This window comes from Passer domesticus, chromosome 18, assembly GCF_036417665.1.
Source record: "Passer domesticus isolate bPasDom1 chromosome 18, bPasDom1.hap1, whole genome shotgun sequence".
NCBI lineage: Eukaryota > Metazoa > Chordata > Aves > Passeriformes > Passeridae > Passer > Passer domesticus.
In genome coordinates, this window is record NC_087491.1 from 6358614 (window position 1) to 6377696 (window position 19083).

Sequence of the window (19083 nt, forward strand, 5' to 3'; positions counted from 1 at the left end):
ACAATTGTGTAGGAGATGGTCACCAACAGAGCTGATATGTTCAAGGGGGAGATAAAATATGGTCTTTTTTAAAGACTTGATCCAAATATCTCAGTTCCCCGGAGTGAAAACAATAAACTTATTTTTATGACTCTTCTGCAGGAGAAAATTAAGTCCAAGTACAGTTGGCAATTATCCTGTAAGCTTATTATATAGTAACATTCAGCCTCTTGCACACTCTTGGTTCCTCTTTTTTTACATGCTGGAAGAGCTGGTAATTTCTGTCCTTTATTTCAGAGTCATTTCATAGGGAAGCATTCTCAGGTTTCATTTAATCCACTGTGGGCTGTGCAAGATGCTGCAGACACCTCAACAGCTGCGTGCACCTCAAACATCAGTGGTTCTGTGGGCACAGAGTCATTTCTGAGCGACCAGCAGAGCCCTGTTGGCTCTGCCAGCTCCCCACCCTTCAGGGTGTGTGGCTCCTAAACAGAATGACACAGCCTGAGCAACCCTGCCTGGGAAAGGCAGGTGACAGGGGAGATCCCTCTTCATTTTATCACACCAGCATCCCTGCTTCTGTGTCTGCAGACATTCCACCAGTATTGCTGTGGATGTCACATACCTGGAAATGCCAAGGCCAGGCTGGATGGAGCTTGGAGCAGCCTGGGACAGTGGAAGGTATCCCTGACCATGGCAGGGGTTGGAATTGTTTGGGCTTTTTTTATGATCTCTTCCAACCCAAAGCGTTCTGTGATGAATAAAGAGCCCATGAGTGGTGCTTATACCCATAGAAATATTGGCACAATTAGTTTCAACATTCAAAGGCTTTTTCTCCTTTCAGATCAATCCATTTCATCTGAGGTCATCAAACAATTAGCAAAACTTCAGTTGTGACATTGCTAATTTAGCCACAAGTGTCTGTTCCCTGTACAATCCTGTGGTAGGATGGAAGATTCTGGAATATATTTCTCTCTGGGTTTGCAGTGCTATTGCTCTGTGGCCTGCTCTCCCTGCTTATGCATGCTGAGGAGATTTGCTGTTATGAATCGCACCACAAAACTACCTTCAAACTCAAATTTAATAACCTAAGTATTATGAAGATCAATATTATGGCTATTCTCATTCATATGATTAACATTAATATAATTTGGGGAAATATTTATGCTGCAGTAGTGACTGGAGACCTGGATTAAGAGGAGATCCTTAGCAACTCCACAGAAGAAAAGACACTTGTCTCCAGATGAGCACTGAAATGCAATACTCCATCTCTGAGTCTCCATGGGCTCGGATATTTTATGTAAGTTACCTAATAAGATAACAAACCAGCCTTACAATCCCTACAGCCACACTGGTGACAGTTTGAAAATCATGAGTCAAGCTCAAAAAAAGAATTAAGAGATTGCTTTTAAAATTCATGAGACTTTTAAAATCTGATAAACTTCAGGGGTTTTTTTCTTCTTTTTTTTTTTTGCCTTCTGCTTTCTGAGTATGTAGGAGTCGTATTATCAAGTTTTCCTCTGCAATTATGAGGGCCGTAAACTTACTTTAAAAATTGAGTTGAGACATTTACATAATCACAGGACTCTGAAAGTGTGGGCTTTGAAGAGACATTAAATAGTCTTGAGATACAGTTCATCATGTGACTTGGCAACACTCAGTGCTGAACAGTACAGCACAGACTCCAAATATCAAATACTCCCAAGGAACAGAGAGGAGTCTTTTATGGGTGGGAGGGGGGAATCTGACACTTTCACAGTCTGCACATGAATGGGGGAGAAGGGGAGGAACACAGGGGAAGGAAAACAAGGAGAACAAGGAGTGTGGGACTTTTCATTTTGCTTTAATCAGAGATGAAGCTAAAAGCTTCTTGTCTTATTCCTATATTTCCTGCTTGCTCTTAACCATGCAACACACGCTTTTCCCTGTGTACCGAGCTCTCTGATTAGCCTAACCCTGGCTGTGCACCTGCATTCCCCAGGGACAGCCCCAGACATCTGAGGGGAGTTAAAAGTAATGCTCTTTCTGGGGTTTTACTCAAGAGCTGGAAGGTAACACTGACACTGCTAATGCTGAATACTCATTGGGCAGGTTTGCCTTTGCTGAAAAGGAAATAACCAGTATGAGAGAAAGGGGAGGGAAAGCAAAGTGAGGTTGGGTGGGGGTGCATGGGCTATGAAAACACCTTTCAGGGGTTCATGGATAGTGAAAACACCTTTCAGGTATGCATGGATAATGAAAACAATTTTGCAGGGATGCACAGGCAATAAAACACCTTTGCTCTCCTGAGATAGCACAGCTTCTCCCACCTGCAGGCAGCCATGGGGTGGAAGTGCCCCTCACTGGTCAGTGCATCCTCATCCAACCTGAATGCCCCGAGTGCTCTGTGATGTTCAGATCTCAGATGAGCACTCAAACCCAGCCCACGCTGCAGCAGAGCTGCCAGTCACTACCAGCCCATGAAACCAGTGTTTGCAGCTTGCCAAGAGACACTTTTATTGCAGGAATGACAAGCTCCAAGTGTCAGGACGCTTCACTGAGTCAGAGTCCAGAACTGGTCCCAGCTGTAAGTAACAGGGGAACTCTTCCAGCAGTTTTTCCATGACATTCACTCAGGGGAATCAGAGGTTGTTGCAATATCAGGCATTTTGGAGCCTCCAGACCCCAGTGAGGGCACAGCCATCAAACGGGGCTCTCCTGCAACAAGCCTTGTGTGTCCCTGGAAGATGGAGAGTGCCCAGAGGGTTTTCCTTAACTGGCCTCTAAAATTCCTGGCTGTTCCTTACTCTTGCTGAAACTGATGGCAGGAGAAAGCACAGTGTAGGGTTTGGGACCTTCAGGTGGTGATACAAGGGGACATTAAAGGTGTCCCTTCAATTTGGGCTAAGGAACTCCAGGAGGCAAAATAACTTCTGCCTCAACCCCAGAGCAGAGAATTTCCATGCTGCTGCCTAAAAAGTTTGGTGCACCATTGGCAGGTTCAGCTAGGCAGCTCTCACCTCTCCAGACATTTTTCCTGTGAAACTTGTGTGAAACCTGGCCCAGAAAAGCTGCAGGACAGCCCTGAGCAACTTGATCTCATGGGTGGCATTCCTGCCCATGGCAGGGTGTCTGGACTAGATGATCCCAAGCCTTTCTAGGCTTCCAGAATTCTATTAAATTCTGTCATAGCACAGCTTTCTGGAATCTCTCTCCAAAAAAACTCTTTCATTGCAAGCAGAAGCACAAGCTGGCTTGACCTGATTGAGGATTTGATGGAATGGTTTCCTCTCCCGGCTGCTCACCCCTCTGCTGGGAGCCATCTGCACATTAAAGCAGATGTTGGTTGTACTCAGGTCATGTTTCTAAGCTTTCTTTTGTAGCCATAAGGACTAGAGTCTCTTCCCTCCCTGCCTGCACTCATTTCTTAATTAAAGCTTAAATTCTGATGTCGTCACATGACTGTAGGAGCAGATCCCCAGGCAGGCATTTAGTGCTCTGTGTTGTCAGCAGGACTTTGATTTAGAAGCATCACAGACCCTTTAGAGGATCCCACCCCTCTGGAAGCCCCAGCCTGGCCCTGCTGGCAGCTGCCAGACCTCAAGGCTCCCTCTCGGGCAGGTGCTGGAGCAGGTCAGAGGCTTTCCCACGCCACAGAGCATGGGGATGGGGAGCACCTCTGTCTTCTTGGAATAGTGGTTCCAGAGCCAGGCAGCTGTGAAGAGTCTGGCAGGGAGGGAGAAGGAGGAGGAGGAAGAGGAGGAGGAGGGGGAGGCAGTGGCTGCCAGCAGCCTGCACTGCAGTGCCTCAGCCCAGAGAGCTGGGTGGGTGTAAACACCATCCCTACCCATCTCCTCTCCTCCCTCTCTCCATGATTTTCACTTGATGGGATGTATTTGACCAGGAGAAAAATAATCCCACAGTGAAGGAAACCTTACAGCAGCTTCCTGTAAAGACTTTGTGGTCACCATGGCAGTGCTGGAAGGGTGAAGAGCTGCAGGTGTGAAAGGGGTTTGGTCACAAGAGCTCCCAGGCTTGGCCACCAGCAAACAGAACCCTGGTGCACACTCCTGGCAGCCAAATGCTGCCTCCATCAGCCCTGTGCCTTGCAGCAGAGCAGTCTCACCTGCCCAGGGCTCTCCTGAGGGAAGCTGGGCTGTGCCAGGACACCTGGGTGCTGTGTCAGCTCCTTCCCGGGCACACGTGGGCAGCAGCACAAAGGAAGTGCTGGCTCTGCACAGGAATATTTGATATCACACTGCCTGCAGAGGAGATCCTGCCACAAAGGGCTGGCCCAAACCCTGCTGCAGGCACAGCTGACTCCAGGCTTTCTTTGTGTCCTTGGGTTCTGTACCTGCTCTGAGCAGCTTAGCCCAGGAAAGCTGCCTGGATGGCTCCAGCTGTCCTGGTGGACACTTCTTGTCCCATTTACAGAGTCTGGTGGGTAGCAATCAGCAAAAAAGAAAGGGGAAAAAATATAATTTCTGGAACCCAAGGGAAACATTGAGAGATCCAGAAATAAAAAAGAAAAAAACCCTACAATGCCTTCTCCCAGTGCTACTTGTGCCAGAACAAAATTATTCTGTCTATCTAACAGGATGACTTTTTTATTTTAATGTAACAGCTTCTCTGCTGAAATAAGCATCTGCCTGGTTTGAAAACAGAATTAATAAGATTATTAAAAATAATAAAAAACCCAGCTAAAAATATATTTTTAAAGAAGGAGAGTGAAAGGAAAGCTTCTCTTTGCCTTGTTAGCTTTTAAAATATGTTCCCAAGCCACTGGACCATAGTGTGCCGCTCTGGAGGAATCTGAGATGAATGTGCAGAGTCATTGCTGTCACAGCATGCTGGGAGCAGCCCTGCTGGGCACAGCCTCCACTTGACATGTGGAGGGGAACACCCCCCCACCACGCAGGAGGTCTCGGAAGGGACAGGATGTGGACATCCTTGTCCAAGCCCAGCAGGAGGCAGATCTCTTTGGAAGGGTTCAGTGACTAAAATATTTCTGTGCTGCTTCTGGGATTCACTGGGAGGAGGAACAAAATATTTTGTTATGGATGGAGAAGGGGAATTTTCCTGCTGGAAGGTGCAGCTCTGGAGATCTGTGCTAGCGCTCGGCCAACCCAGCTAAGAGAGCTCCCCTGGATCAGCAGGCAGGGCAGGCAAGCACTGATCTGCCTTTCCAGGCACACAGCTCACAGGAGTGCTTTTCTCCAGAGGAACTGGTGTGTCCTGACCACAGGAGCCTCATCAGAATGTGAACTCATCAACTGCTCTGCCTCCACGCCGTCCCCGTGGCTGGGCGTGTGCTGCTGCCTTCGGACGCAGGGCTGCCCTTCCCGAGCCTGGACAGATTTTCTGCTCCCATATTTCAGCAGCTCCAGGCACATCAAAGGCTGGTGCCACTTTTCCTTCCTCTTGCCCTCTGTTCTCAAGTATATCAAAGAGAAGGAGAGGTGTGTTCTTCTGTCAAGCCTGGAAGCTGCCAGGGATGTTCCCAAGCTGTCGCCACCCGAATCCGAAGGCAGCCAGAGCAGCTGCTCCTCCAGGCTGGCCAGGGCCAAGCTCTGTGCCTGCTCAGACAGCCCAGGACAAAGCTCTGCACAGCTCAGCCCCAGCCATTCCCTGCCAGCCCCTGCTCCTGCCTTTATTCTACTTATGCAAATCCGTGGAAAGCTGCACATATGCAGGGAGCTGCATTATGCAGGGGATGTAACAGCAGTCCCTGCACTGCATGAAGAATGAAGGCTGGGGCTGAAGGAGATGCTGTGTGATGGAATTGTCTGGTTCATGCCCATCACTAAATGGCTCCTGTTTGCCAACTGCTTTTAGGGATGCTGAGACTGGAATGTAAATTGTGGCTTCCATAAAGTTGCATAAACGTGTAGTAATGTCATTTTTAGATGAGCATTTACATTGAAGACAACACTAGGAGGCTTCATTGTTTACATGCACTATGGAAATGGATTTCAGGTTTTGGTTTACACACATTTATTTACACGGCATTTACTGATTACAAACCAATGTACATCACTCATTTACGGGCATAATATAAACTAGGGAGATTCTGTATTTTTGCCTGTATGGATTTCCACTGTTCATTCCACATGGAGAAAAGAACCTCCTTTCATCTCAGCTCTCTCTGTCCTTCAATTGCTGTCTCTCCTAAAAAACCTTTCCAGGCTGTGACTGGAAAACAAAAAAGTTGTCCCCTTTAAACACATAGCATAAAGCCCTAATAAGAAAACCTTGTCAGCAGAACTTCAGCACGACTAAAAACCCCTAAGCAAAGATTAAAAGGCCTAACAGTGCCCATCAATTCATACCTGAGCTAAGCATCACCTTAATGCTGTTTGAGAAGAATGTTCACTGTGCTTTCTTGGATGCTTCAGACATCCAGTCAAGTGGAACAGGACTGAAAACCTGCCAGGGTGTGTGAGAGGGGATCTGTGAGTGCAGCTGTGGCGTGCAGTTTGTCACTGTCACAGCACCTGGGTGCCAGCACCCAGCCTGGTTCTGGGAAGCACCGCGAGCCTTCCCAGGCACAGCTGCTCATCCTGGCTCTCACTCCTGCCCAGCCATACTGGGGAAATTATTACTGGGGTTTTTTTTTTTATCCTAAGATGCTGAACCCAGAGAAAATCAAAGCTGAACCCCAGGGAATTTCAAGATTTCAAAGTCATAGAGTGAAAAGGAGAGTCAGTCTTTTTTTTTTTTTTCAGTCCTTCCCTAACTCAAGGTTATAAAAACTCCTTGCAAATTCAAACTGAAGAACAAACAGCTAAACACAATACACTCAAAATCAAAATGTTCCTCTTTTGACATTTTTGAAGTGGCACTACTTGACTTCATGTCTTGAGATGAACTTTAGTGCCTTAAAAATTGCAAAAAACCCCCCAAAACCACTGGATTAATAAAGTGAAAATAAACAGCAAGGCTTAAAACTTTCACTGAGCCTGAAATGAAATGTTTCAATTTTTTCATTTTACTGAAAAGTTGAACAAACATCCATTTCATATCAACCCATTTTTAATATTATTTTTGTTCTGTACAACCAGTGAACCACAAAATCAATTCTTTGTACTGCTCTAGTGACCAGTAGATTAAATTCAGTGCAATAAAGAGACAGCAAAAACAGCCAATGAGGAATGGGGAGAAGAAGGGCCAGAAAAGATGATGGAAGCAGCTCTTATAGATTCTGTCTGTGCCAGAAATTAGCACAATCAAAACAACTTCACAACCACTTTAAAAGAACTTTAATGCACATTTGCTGCAGGAGAGAGCAGCCTCACCTGTCCCCTCTGTCACCCTCCTGCCTCCATCTGCACAATCCTGTCCCTTTGCTATCCCCTGATCACAGAATAAATGAGACCAGAAAGTGATCTAGTTAAAAATTAACTTTTCTAAAATTTTTTTTTTTTTTTTTTTTACCTGTCAGACTGTTTTTCTGCCAGGTGAGTTCCTCAGCTCTGGAAATCACAGGTTTGCATGAAATCTGCCTGGAAGTTCCAGCCAGGAAAGGCCAAACTTCTGTAGGTTGGAGTCAACTTTAGCCTCGAGAAAAGGAGGCTTAGGAGGGACCTTCTTGCTTTCTGCAACTCCCTGACAGGAGTGACAAGTGACAAGAGGAAATTACCTCAAGTTGTGCCAGGAGAGGACATCAGGAATAATTTTTTTATGGAAAGTAAGGTCAGGCATTGGCAGGGGCTGCCCAGGGAGGTTTGCCCATCCCTGGAGTTGTCCAAGGAAGGGCTGGATGTGGCACTCAATGCTGTGGCTGAGGACAAGGTGGGCATCAGGCACAGGCTGGACTCGATCTTGGAAGACTTTTCCAGCCAAAACAATTCTGTGATGTGTGATTCTGATATAAATCCAGCCATAAAACCCTCACAATCACTGACCAGCTTGCCCAAGCCCAGTGCCTGATGTAAGAGTCACATTTTGCTTTTGCTCAGAAATTATGAAAGCTTGCTGTCCTCCCAGCCAGGACAGGCAGCCGTACAAACCCTGGGGCTGTGTGTGCACTGGGCAGTGCTGGGTGTGCTGGCACACATTCTCCAGCCAATAAATTGGTGAATTTACCTTGAAGTCAACAGTTTCACGTATTTATGTCACAGAGAATCTGGCTCATTGTTTTTAATTTGTGGTGCCATAAAACTTGGAAAGTTTTGTGAGACAGTTTTGTGAGACCAATCTTTTTTCCTCCTTTTTTTATTTATTTTTTTTCTCTGAGGAAAAATTCAAGCAGTACAACAGCATATGCATATCTAAGTCTGTTGTAGCCCATGCTATGTACACAGCAGAGATGCTGGCTTCAGGATCCTTCTCTTCCTCTTCACTGAGGGAGTGACACATTTAGGGAGCACGTAGCTGCTCAGATTTGTGGGTTTTCTAGGACTAAATAAAAATCTCTAGTGTGGCTGAATGCATCCACCAGTGCAAATCCCTTTATGAGCACAGTTTAGTGTCCACTCTGAATTGGAGAAAGAGGAAAATATCATAAATGTTGGTTAGATGGGACCATGGGGGTCCCTAATCCAGCCTCCCACTTGAAGCAGGACCAGCTCTTGAGCACATCAGCTGAGGCTTTGTCCAGCCAAGCCTTGAAAGCCACCAAGGATGGAGACACCTCTCACCTCTGCACTGACTTGTCCTAGATCTGCCCTGTTCTCCTGAGGAAACAACATTTTGGGAGGAAAAAAAAAAAAAATCAGCTTTTTTCCCAGCAGCATCCCAACCAATTTCTGTCCAGACTGTGCAGCCAGATACTCCCAACCTTTCCTGTCTCAGAAGCTCCTTTTCCTTTTTAACTGTGTGGGACCTTGCTGTACCAAGTGTAGGTGAGCAATTGGCTCTGTCCTGTCACTCTGCAGAGGGAGGGATGGGCTTTGGTGTCACCTCCCCCACTAAGTCTTGAATCTGCTGGTGTATTTTAAGCAGACCTGACAGAGGTCTCAGAAGGATTCTCTATTTGCAGGTTTCATGAAATTAGGCAGCCTCTAACTGGTCCCACTGCAAGAGAAGTTACAAGGTGAGCAGATCTCCTTTTTATACCCCAGGGTTTCCCTGCTCTTTTACACTGAGAGCCAGATTTCCCCGTCCCCACTGTTATTTCAGAAAATGGAATTAATCTCCCACGCATGGAAAATACGCATTTCTTCTCGCACATGCACATTCCACTTGCAGCCCCGTGTGATCATCCATTTTATATTGCTGTTGTCCCTTATGTCCAAACATCTTGCAGCTTTTAATTAAGTCTGCCCAGCAATGCAGAGCAGGCAAGTGCTGTCATCTCCTCATCTCCCCTTCTCGGGGGGTGGGGAGGGAATTGGGGCACGCAGGAATGAGCTCACCCACAGCCACAGCATGAGCCTGGGGCAAAAATCCAGATCCTGCCTGTGTCTCCTCTCTGTCACTCTACCTGCAGGCTCCTCTTTCCAAAGCTCTGTGTCCTGTTCCTGTTTTCGACAGAACTGGCAGTGGCAGCCTCTGCTCAGCTGGATGAGCCCATCTCACCTTGTCCCTCTTTGCCTCCCACCTCTGACACTGAAGAACAAAGCCTCTTATTTTTCTTTCAAGGAAATATTTTTGTTGTCATTGTTTGGGTTTTTTTATTTGTTCGGGGTTTTTTTGTTGTTGGTTGTTGTTGTTTTGTTTTTTCCAGAATTTGCTTCAGCTGAGCAGCATCATCAGGGAAATTCCTGTCAGTGCCTCTGCCTGGCAATTTGCATGGAGCATTCCAGTGCTCAGCCCACTTTTTGCTTTGCCTTATAGCTAAATAACTTCTGAGAGAAGAGAGAAAAAAAGGACAACATGACAACATACTTCAAAGCAGTGGGCTGAAGCTGTTAACTGTTCAGTGGTAACGGGGATGTTTTCTGGTCTGAGCAGGACCCCAGTCCCAAAGCCAAGCTGAGCTTCATCTGTTCTCCAGCCTTCCTGCAGTACCTCGTACCCCAGGCTCTCATGACTAGGAATAACAACAAGGATGGTGATAATGAATATTCAGACATCCCACAAACCACTCTCAGCATCTGCCATCCTATCTGCATTAGCACCAGTGTGCACAGATAATGATCAAAGCAGCATTTTCCTGCCAGAGGCCCCCCTAAACCACCCTTATTAGTATGAATCAATGCTGACTAATGTGCTTCCCTAATGCAATTGTATCCATTCCTACTGTTCATGATTTAATATAAAACATCTCCCCCTTTGCCTGCCTTCCTCCTAATGCCACATGCAAGGTGCAAGCCTTGACTGAGGGTACCAGGAAAATCCAAGTTTTACAAGAAAGAGATCTGAAATCCACTGAAATGAAATGCATGGAAGGAGGTTACAAGACTTTTGGGGTTGTAACAGTGAACTGTCTGCCCATTTCAGGATGCTAGACCTGGATCCAGACTTCCTATGAAAAATATCATCAGCTCTGAGGTTCTACAGCAATTCTGCTTATGCAGAATATAAAATAGCCCTGCTCACTGCAACAAGCTCTGTGCTTGCTACTGACAATCTCTGGACTTCAGTAGTGATAGAAAGAGGATTCTTCCATGATTTTATGTTGCTTCCTTTTTAGCATTACCTGTGAAAAGGAGAAAATTTTGCATTTTGCCTTATGCTGCTCTTAGCACCACCAGTAGCTTTGCCTTGGTGGTTTTCCAGTGTAAAGGACACGGCCCTAATGTGATGTGTCCATATTCCCACACAGCAGAACACCAGGGAAATCACCACTAAACAGCCAACAGTGTTTCCATTGGGGCTGGGTGAAATCCTCTGGCCTGATTTCACATCCTCTCCAAACCCTTGGTCAGTGTGGCTGGTTTGAGATCTGCTGCCATCAGCCTTGGGAGAAGAGCAGGGGTCAGGCCAAACCTCACTCAGCAGAATCACATGTGCCCCAAGGAACTGCCTGACAGAGCAACAAACTAAAAACCAGCCAACCTAAAAAAGTACGGGAGGAAAGGGGCATTGAAGGAGAAGATTGCACAGAAAATTCCCATGCTCCATATCAGCTGCTTTTCTAAGGGAAGGATTGATATCCTTAATGCAGGATATGTGCCTCCCTTGGGCTAGCCTAGTGCAAAGAGCAATTGAGAGACATCTTATGGTAGGAAAGAGGCTTCTGTGTTGGAATTAAACAGTTGACAAAATCCCAACAGCTTTACAGATTCTCGGAGTCAATTTAAGGAGCCCACAAAATGAGATTTTACCCCTGTGGGTTTCAGTAAAACGGAATGTTCTGGGAGAGTGTGTGCACAGTCTAGCTCTTAACTGCAAGAATTGGCTGTGGCTCCACTAATTCTCCATAGCCAGGCTGAGTCTGATATCCCTTTAAAAATGCATGGGCTCAGTTTTTAAGTGACCAGTTCTGCCAACAGGGCCAGATATTAAAAACAAACAGCCCCCCAGCATCCAGCCGGACTCCCACCTGATCATTCCATCTGCTCTGCTGGAGCACGTGAGGCTTTTCCCTCTTCCTCAGCTGACCACGGTGGGAGCAGGTTTGTCCCAGAGCTGTATTTCCAAGGAGCTCAGCTCCCAGCAGCTCCAAGCAGCACTCATGAGTGGCATTCCCCAAGCACTCAGCTCCCTCCTTCAGCTCAGTGTGTGGTGTTCGGCCATGAGATGCCCTGGGTACCCTTGCAATCCTCTCTAAACTCTCTCCCTAATTACTTCCACTGGATTTGTGTCTTATTTCCAGGGTTTTTTTGGGAATGGTGACTTTTCCAGCATGGTCATTATCTGCAAGACCCCTCTCAGACACCTGCCATGCCCACAGAATGCTGATGCCTGTTTTCTCCCATGCTGGGAGGAGGGTGTGGTGTTCTCCACCTGCTCCACTTGTCTTTCATAAATGGTTTAACAACACTTAGCAGAAACAGAGAAAACACATCCCTTTCCACTTCCCATACACAAAGTTCATCCTGAACTGAGGTAACACTTCAAATTCATATTAGTTTCCTACAAACCAAAAGGGAATTTATTCCTTACCCCCTGACAAATAAAAAACAAATCACAGGCTTCACATTTGAACAAGAATTTGACTCCTTTATAAAAGTGGAGGAGGCACAACCATGGCACAGGCTGCCTGCTCAGGGTGTGAATCCTCCACCACAGGAGACCTTCCAGGTTCCCCACAAACCTTTGTCAGATGTGACACAGGTATGTCTGAGTCTGCCTTGGGGAAAAGGCACAGATTAAATGACCTCTCAAGGTCCTTCCAGACCCGTTTCTCCCTGATGCTTAGCGACAGGATCCCAGGCTTGATGGATCTGTGGCCTGACCCACAGTGACAGTTCCTAGCTATGTCTGAACACATCCATCGTGTGGCTCTCTCCCCCCAGCCCCTGCAGACTCCGTGGTGGCATCGTGGGCTGCACAGCTCTTTAGCAAAGGGCAGAGCCAGTGCCAGAGGCGAGGAGCAGGGCAGGGATCTGCAGGCTGGGTCACTGTGTGTGTTGGCAGGCAGGGCAGGAGGAGAGCTGGGCAGAGCACAGCCAGGGAAAAAGGCTTTTGGGCAAAGGCATTTCCTCTGCTGCTCTGTGCACAGACACTGAGACCTCACCAGTGGAAGCAAGGCAGCACAGCTTTTAGGTTTTGGGGCTGTCTTCCCCTGAACTGTTTTGGAGAGGACAAACCAGGACTATATTTTTAACCTGCCCTTGCTTCTGCCTCCCTGGAGGCTGCAGGACAAGAACAAATAATTTTTCTTCCGCACACAGAGCTGATGCCTCACAAATTTCTGTTGCTCTGCCTCTCACCCCATGCCCATGGGACAACACTCCCTGCACACAGGTGATTCCCTGTGGTTCCCTGTAATTCCCTCTCCCCGTGTCCATGGCTCCATGTGCACAGTGCCACGGGCTGCTCACCAGCATTTCCCTGCCCACCACTTTGCATGGCTGTGTTTGCAAGTGTCTTTCTGAAGCACAACAGGACCATATAATTATGTAAATGCACACGTGGCTGGGAGAGTTTTTCAGTCTCTTTGGGTTTCAGCACAAATCTCCTGACACTTGCCGGCTTATTCCCCTTCACTCCAAAGTGCTTGCTGCTTCAATAGGGCGTTCATGTGAGCACCCCAGCTTTTCAGATTAAAATGAGGAGGAAAAAGGGTGGTTCTAGATAGCACAGCTGGCAAGAAGAGTTTGAAACAAGCAACAACTAAGGCTTAAAAACCTAGAAGGCAAAATAAAATCCAAATTCTGCCTGTTCTCTGTAGGTTTTTTTTTTTACTCTCTGCAGTTTTTAAAATCAAGATCACAGTTCTTGGGCCAAGTCCAACTTATACATGGAGATAAATCCTCAAAGATCCGTGGTAGGCAGCACACAGCCAAGGCTCCTACACAGCAGTGTGAGAACTGTCACTCTGACGTGCGTGGTGACATCTTTATGTGAACCTGCAGCTACTGGCAGTTCACATGTACGAGTTTGGTACAGAGGCTTGGGCTGTCCAGAGCTCCATTGATTTGAAAAAGCTGCTTGGGAACCTGCCTGTGAACTGTCTGTCACCACGAACGAAGAACACCCGCCCCCTCAGCTCCTTTTCATCTCACTCTGTGCTGTGCACATTGCCATGACACTGCAGTGCCTTCATCTCACTATCAGAGCACTCCACCCCAGCCTTTGAAGCAATTTGCATTGCCAGCTGGGGGCCAGGGGGAACCAAAGCAGCATTCCCAGGTGGAATGGGGACAATGGTGCAGCTCCCATTGACTCCCAGCCTGCAGCCCATGGGAGCTGGCAGAGCTCCCAGCACCCAAGAACTCATCCAAGGCACAAGAAGTGACATACCTGTATATTTTATATCGGGTTGTAAATCCTTGACGATGTCTTTCCACAAAGGATAAGTAGCTCCGTGAGTGGTGGAAAGGCCCCCTGTCTGAAATAAGCCAATCAAACTCCTTGGAGACATGTTGGTTGGTAGCAGCTGGGTCCTGGTGGGAGGGCTGTATGAGTATATGGTCCCATATAAACAGGAGGTAGAGGAACTCAACAAGCCTCCAGTTCATGCTTTTCTGTCTGCCTTTTTCCTCTCATTCTTGCTCCATTCTGTGGAGTCCTGTTGGGAGAGAGAGGGGATAGGAGGAAGGAGAGAGAGACAGAAAGAGAAATGGAGGGGAGGAGAGGGAGGAGGGAGAGAAAGAGAGAGATTAAAAATGCTCTGATCCTTTGACAACCCTCTCTCAGGGTGAAAACAGATGTGAAAAATCAAGCTTTAAGAGACTTTGGTTTGCCTGTGTCACACCTTAGAGTATTTGGCAGTGTTTTATTCATGTATTTAAGTGGTGCCTTTAACCTCCTGAGCATATAACACCTTTGAAATAACCAGGTCCTGACCTGAGACATCCTCACCCCAGCTCCTCCATAATTTCCCTCGTGAAGTTCTCCACAGTGCTGCAAAGGCGAGTGAAGGCCAGGCACAAGAGGTGGCTGCACCCTAGGCTGCAATTACCCCTTTATTGTCCCTTTAATGCTGTGCCAGAGAAACGTGTCTTCTGCTTTCATGTCTCTCTGATGATCTGTAATCCATACTCTGTGCAACCTGAGCAATCTATAAAGACCCAGCTCTTACTTTTAAGTGCTGCCAAAAAAAGAAATAAAACAAAATAATTACCCAGGTCTGGCGACAAGCACACACGGACACACAGACACATACAGACACACACAACTGTGAAATCCTGCCAAACTCTGACAGATAAAAATGTCCTCACCCTGCTTTCCTGCTGGGGACTTGGGGAGGTGTGTGTGGTGCAGGGGATGGGGTCTGTTGCTATTTCAGGTATGGCGGGACCTCGAGGCTCTTCCCAAGATCAAGGCTCTGCAGGGTGACAGCTGAACATTCACATTCAGCTGAGGAGATCCTTCCCAGCACCTGGAGCAGGGCTCGCTGTCACTGCCATGGTGAGAGAGCAGCAAAGCAAGGCTGGGGACAGCCCTGTGCCAGCCAGCTCCTCTCCCAGGCATGTGACAAGACATATGATGAGTGGGAAGGCAATCAGGGGGTAAGGTGCCCTGCCAAAGGTTACACAGCAAGCCATGGGTACAGCTGGAACAGAGCCCTGCTCTCCTGACTCCCATTCCCAGCATCTCAGCCCTTGGCTCATCCTCCTCCCAGCCAGGCTGCTGGCACCCAGGCACTGCTGGCACCCTGGCACTGCTGGCTCTGTGCCCCAGGTGGCAGGTGAGGGGCTCAGCTGTCACCTCCCACCCAGGATGGTCCCCTCCTGCTTCCCCAGCACAATGTGGCTGCTGCAGCAGCTCAGCCTGTTGGGCTGTGCTCCTCGCCCCTGGGAGCTGCTTGCAAAAAGTCCTCTCCATGCTCACAGCTGGTTCCTCCTCCTGCCTTCTGGGTTTTGTGGAGGGAGTGCCAACAGTGTGGGCTGGCAGTGATCTTGAGGCTTCTCCCCGACTCTGGGAGCACAAGCTGTGCTCAGGACAGGTGATACCCACCTGTTTCTGTAAAACACAGGGCACTGAGACTGCAGATACTTTTTAAAGCAGGAGAAATGAGGCTACTCAGAGCTTTGCCACAGTGAGATTTCATGTCACGCTTCTTTGTACATCTCCAGAAAAATTTCTGGTTTTGAGCCTGAGTCCTCTAGAAGTTTGTAATTCCCAGAAAGAAAAGATTTTGCTGAGAGTGTAGGAGAGGCATGCTAGAGGTGCCACCTGCACTCCCAGCACTGTGTGTGAGCCTTGGCTGGTGGGAGCAGCAGAGCACAGAGCAGAGGTGCTGGTGGTCAGCGTGGCCATCCCTCTGCTCCAGGAGCTTTCCCTGGAGCATGGCAGGGCTGCAACCCATGGCAATGAGTGTGAGAGCTGCTGTGCAGGTGGGCTGGAGCCCTGGATGTGCTGGGCAGCTCAGGAGCCCTCTCTGTGTGCCAGAGAATGGGAGCCTGCACGTGGGCACAGCATGTGCTCGAGGAGCTGCAGTAAGCTCAGCAGCACTCCAAAGAACTGAGTTGTGTAAGTCATAAAGATGACACTCAGCTGTTGCATTACAGGAAGAAATGGGGGAAAAAAATCATGTATGGAAAAGTCAGCCAAAGTTTGATTTTTCTGTTGATCCCATGTAAACTTCTTTCCAATTGCAGATGGAATATTGCTGTTATTAAACCTGGTGGTACTTGCAGTTCTTGTTGATCCTTTTCTGGAGACGTTTTTAACATCAGCTTTCACCACTGACTCCTATTTCACCCCTAAACAGGTCAGTTCTCAGTGCTTAGTCCCTCACACCAGCCACAGAATGGTTCCAGTTTACCTCACAGAGCAGGGGAGTTTCTAGCCCCACCCTGAGGGCAACAGAACACAATCCAAGTGGGCCACAGAACATCCCTGCTTCCACTCACTCATGAGCCCAAGGTGATTTCTGGGGAATGCTCCCAGCTACATCCCACCCTCAGCACCTCCAAATTCCAGTTCAGAAGTGCATTTCTTCTGCTTCTCCACCCTGGCTCCCTCCCTGCCTGGCTGTTCTTGTCCCATCAGCTGCAAACTCAGCATATTTGCCATGAGCTGGGTGTGCAGACTACAATCAGCTGCTCTGTACGTGTTGTCCCAGCTTCCTTGGTTGTCTGTTCATTAAACTCACCCACAGCTATTCCCCTCATCTGCCAGCCTGGATCAGTTTTCCCTTAAATATTTCACTGTCTATTGGATTTGTGTTGCAGAGAGAGGAAGGGAGCTCTTATGTACCCAAGTGGGAGACAGCCCCCCTCCAGTTTCCAGCACAGTGCAAGTGAGAACTGAAATATGAGAGGAGCCAAACAAAATGGGCCTCAGAGAAATCCCAGTGTGTCCTCCTACATGTGAATATCATACACTGGGGAAGTATCAGCTTGTGAAAGAGAGGAGATAGTCCCTAATTCCCCACACAGAACTCTTCATCCTCTCTTCCTTTCCTTTGGGGCACAGTTGGAGTCAGGATGATTTGGGCTGTGATGTTCTTATCCAGGAGGTAAGATATGGGCAGAACATGCCTTGAGACCACTGAAGAAACGATCACATCTCCAGCCTGGAAGCTGCCTGGATCAGTTCTGAGAGCAGGGAGTGGTGCCTGAGGCAATGGAGGATGGTGGAGCACAACTGGGTCCAGACTACTATCACACCATCAACTTTAATTTTTTAGTAGTATCTTTTTCCCCCCTGTAGCTGCTGTAGAGATGTTGTTTCACATTAAAGATTAATCCACTCCACAGGGCTGGTCCCCATGGAAGCTATAAAGCTTACTAAAGTGGGACTATCTTGTGTCTAAGACAACATTGTGAGGTGCATTCAATCAACCTCCTAACAAGCTTCAATATGAAATTAATTTTTCAGGTGTCTTTATGGGACTCCAGTGATGTGAAATATGTTCTGTGGATTTGGCAAAAGGAACCAGGGAGGGGATGCCTCCAAGTCTAGAGCCCTTGGGTGGGAGACCCCAGGCTAACTAACAGCTAAATCTGGCACAGAAGTAACCTCTGGACTGAAGAGTAGGCTTGGGGGAGCCAGGCACTGGGTTTGGATCCAAGAATCCACTGTTTTGCTCAACTCTGCCCCAAACTCCCTCTATGACCTTGGGCAGTGCCCTTACCTGTGGGGTCTTGGCCTCACTTTCCAATTACCAGCATGGAGTCACAATGGGATTTGTGGGACTGTTTAGAACTTGTTGGGGAGGCCAGAATTGGGCTGTAGCACCTCCCAAAACACAAATCCACTGCCCATGGGGATCCCAAGGTGTTTCTGTCCTGCAGTGAATGCCATCCATTTCAACAAGCTCTGCAGGGCAGCAGTGAACAAAACCCAGCTCTGCAGCCCATTTCCATTTCCACAAGAAAGAGAAGCACAGCAGAGCAGGGAGGGAGCTGGGTCCTTCTGGCTTGTGTCAACAAACACGATCATGCAATCATCACATCTGTTAATAAACATGATCCGTGGGTGAGCCAGGACATGGCTCCAGTTCACAGCAAACAAGCAGTGGGAGAAGAAAATGTTGGATGTGCTGACTCTGAGTCATGATACAGTCATTTTCCAGCACCATCCAGCATGAAAGCACATCCCCCAGTGCACATGGAGTTCCCTCTTAAAGCCCCTTGGAGTTTGTTAGGTGGCTTAAGATGCCCTTTTCCTAATACAAATTCAGCCTGGAACATTAAATGTTCCTTATCTTATGAGTCTACAGGATTCTTGGAGGAAAAATAGGCAAGTATTTTCTGTAAAGTGCAAGTTGTATTTGAATGTACACTTAATTTCTTTGTGATTGATATCTGTGTGTTAATTATATTCTATTTTCAGCAATACCTTCGCTGTCACAAGGCAGTGCCTTTTATCCAAGGAGTTCAAATTGAATTAGAGACATTAATTAAAGCTCTCAGCACTCTAGTAAGGCAGGCAAGTGCTGTTACTCCCATTGTTTCTTGAAATAAGAAGAAAAGAATAGAGCTGGATGTCTACTTAGCCACTTAAAAGGTAATTTTTATACAGTGGGAGAGCTCAGAGTGATAGATTTTGCACAAAATTATACTGCAAGGTCTGTTTCATCCAAGGGAGGCTGTGCAGGCCCAGATCCCTGCTATAAACAGGCAGACAGGATGCAGGTGCTCTAACTCTCCATTGCTTGCTGTGAACACTCCTCTGCCTCCTGGGATTTTCTACCTTTCCCCTAACCCCTGTACCTTTCATTTATCTCTTCTATTAGATCCAAATTGATCTCACACACATCCCTTCTGTTTTCCCATGCTTGTTGTTGTGAGCTATTTCCATCAGAAACGCAGACTCAGGAAAGAGAAATTACTGAACACATTATTTGCAGTACAGGAATAAGTCCCCTATCTCTTTAAGCTTCATGCACCAATAATTCTTCCTTGTGTCCCACATTTGGTTCTTGGCAGGTTGAGAGAGGTTTCTGCCTGCTGCCATTTACCAGAGGGAAGAGGCTAACAATTGCTATTTGTATCTGAAACAGTTCTGCTCTTCAGCAACTTCACACACGGCTTTAGGATGCTGATAAATTAGTAAGAGACTGAAGTGTCAGGGGAGAGATGAAACAGCTTATGTTAGTTTAGAGCTCAACCCTGGAAAGTGACGAATGTCTGACCTCATTTCAGAGAACAGATTAAGTGTACCCTTAATTTTAAGTAT

At 47.4% G+C, this 19083-nt stretch overlaps 1 protein-coding gene across 1 annotated transcript in view; it reads right to left on the reverse strand.

Annotated features, from left to right (window-relative positions):
* Nucleotides 1-19083, reverse strand: part of BRINP1 (BMP/retinoic acid inducible neural specific 1) — an 88478-nt gene that overhangs the window by 46023 nt on the left and 23372 nt on the right. Inside the window, exon 2 of the mRNA XM_064393284.1 lies at nt 13753-14020. Within this exon, the coding sequence (XP_064249354.1) occupies nt 13753-13970 (218 nt within the window). The 5' untranslated portion in view covers nt 13971-14020. The remainder of the gene's footprint in view (nt 1-13752; nt 14021-19083) is intronic.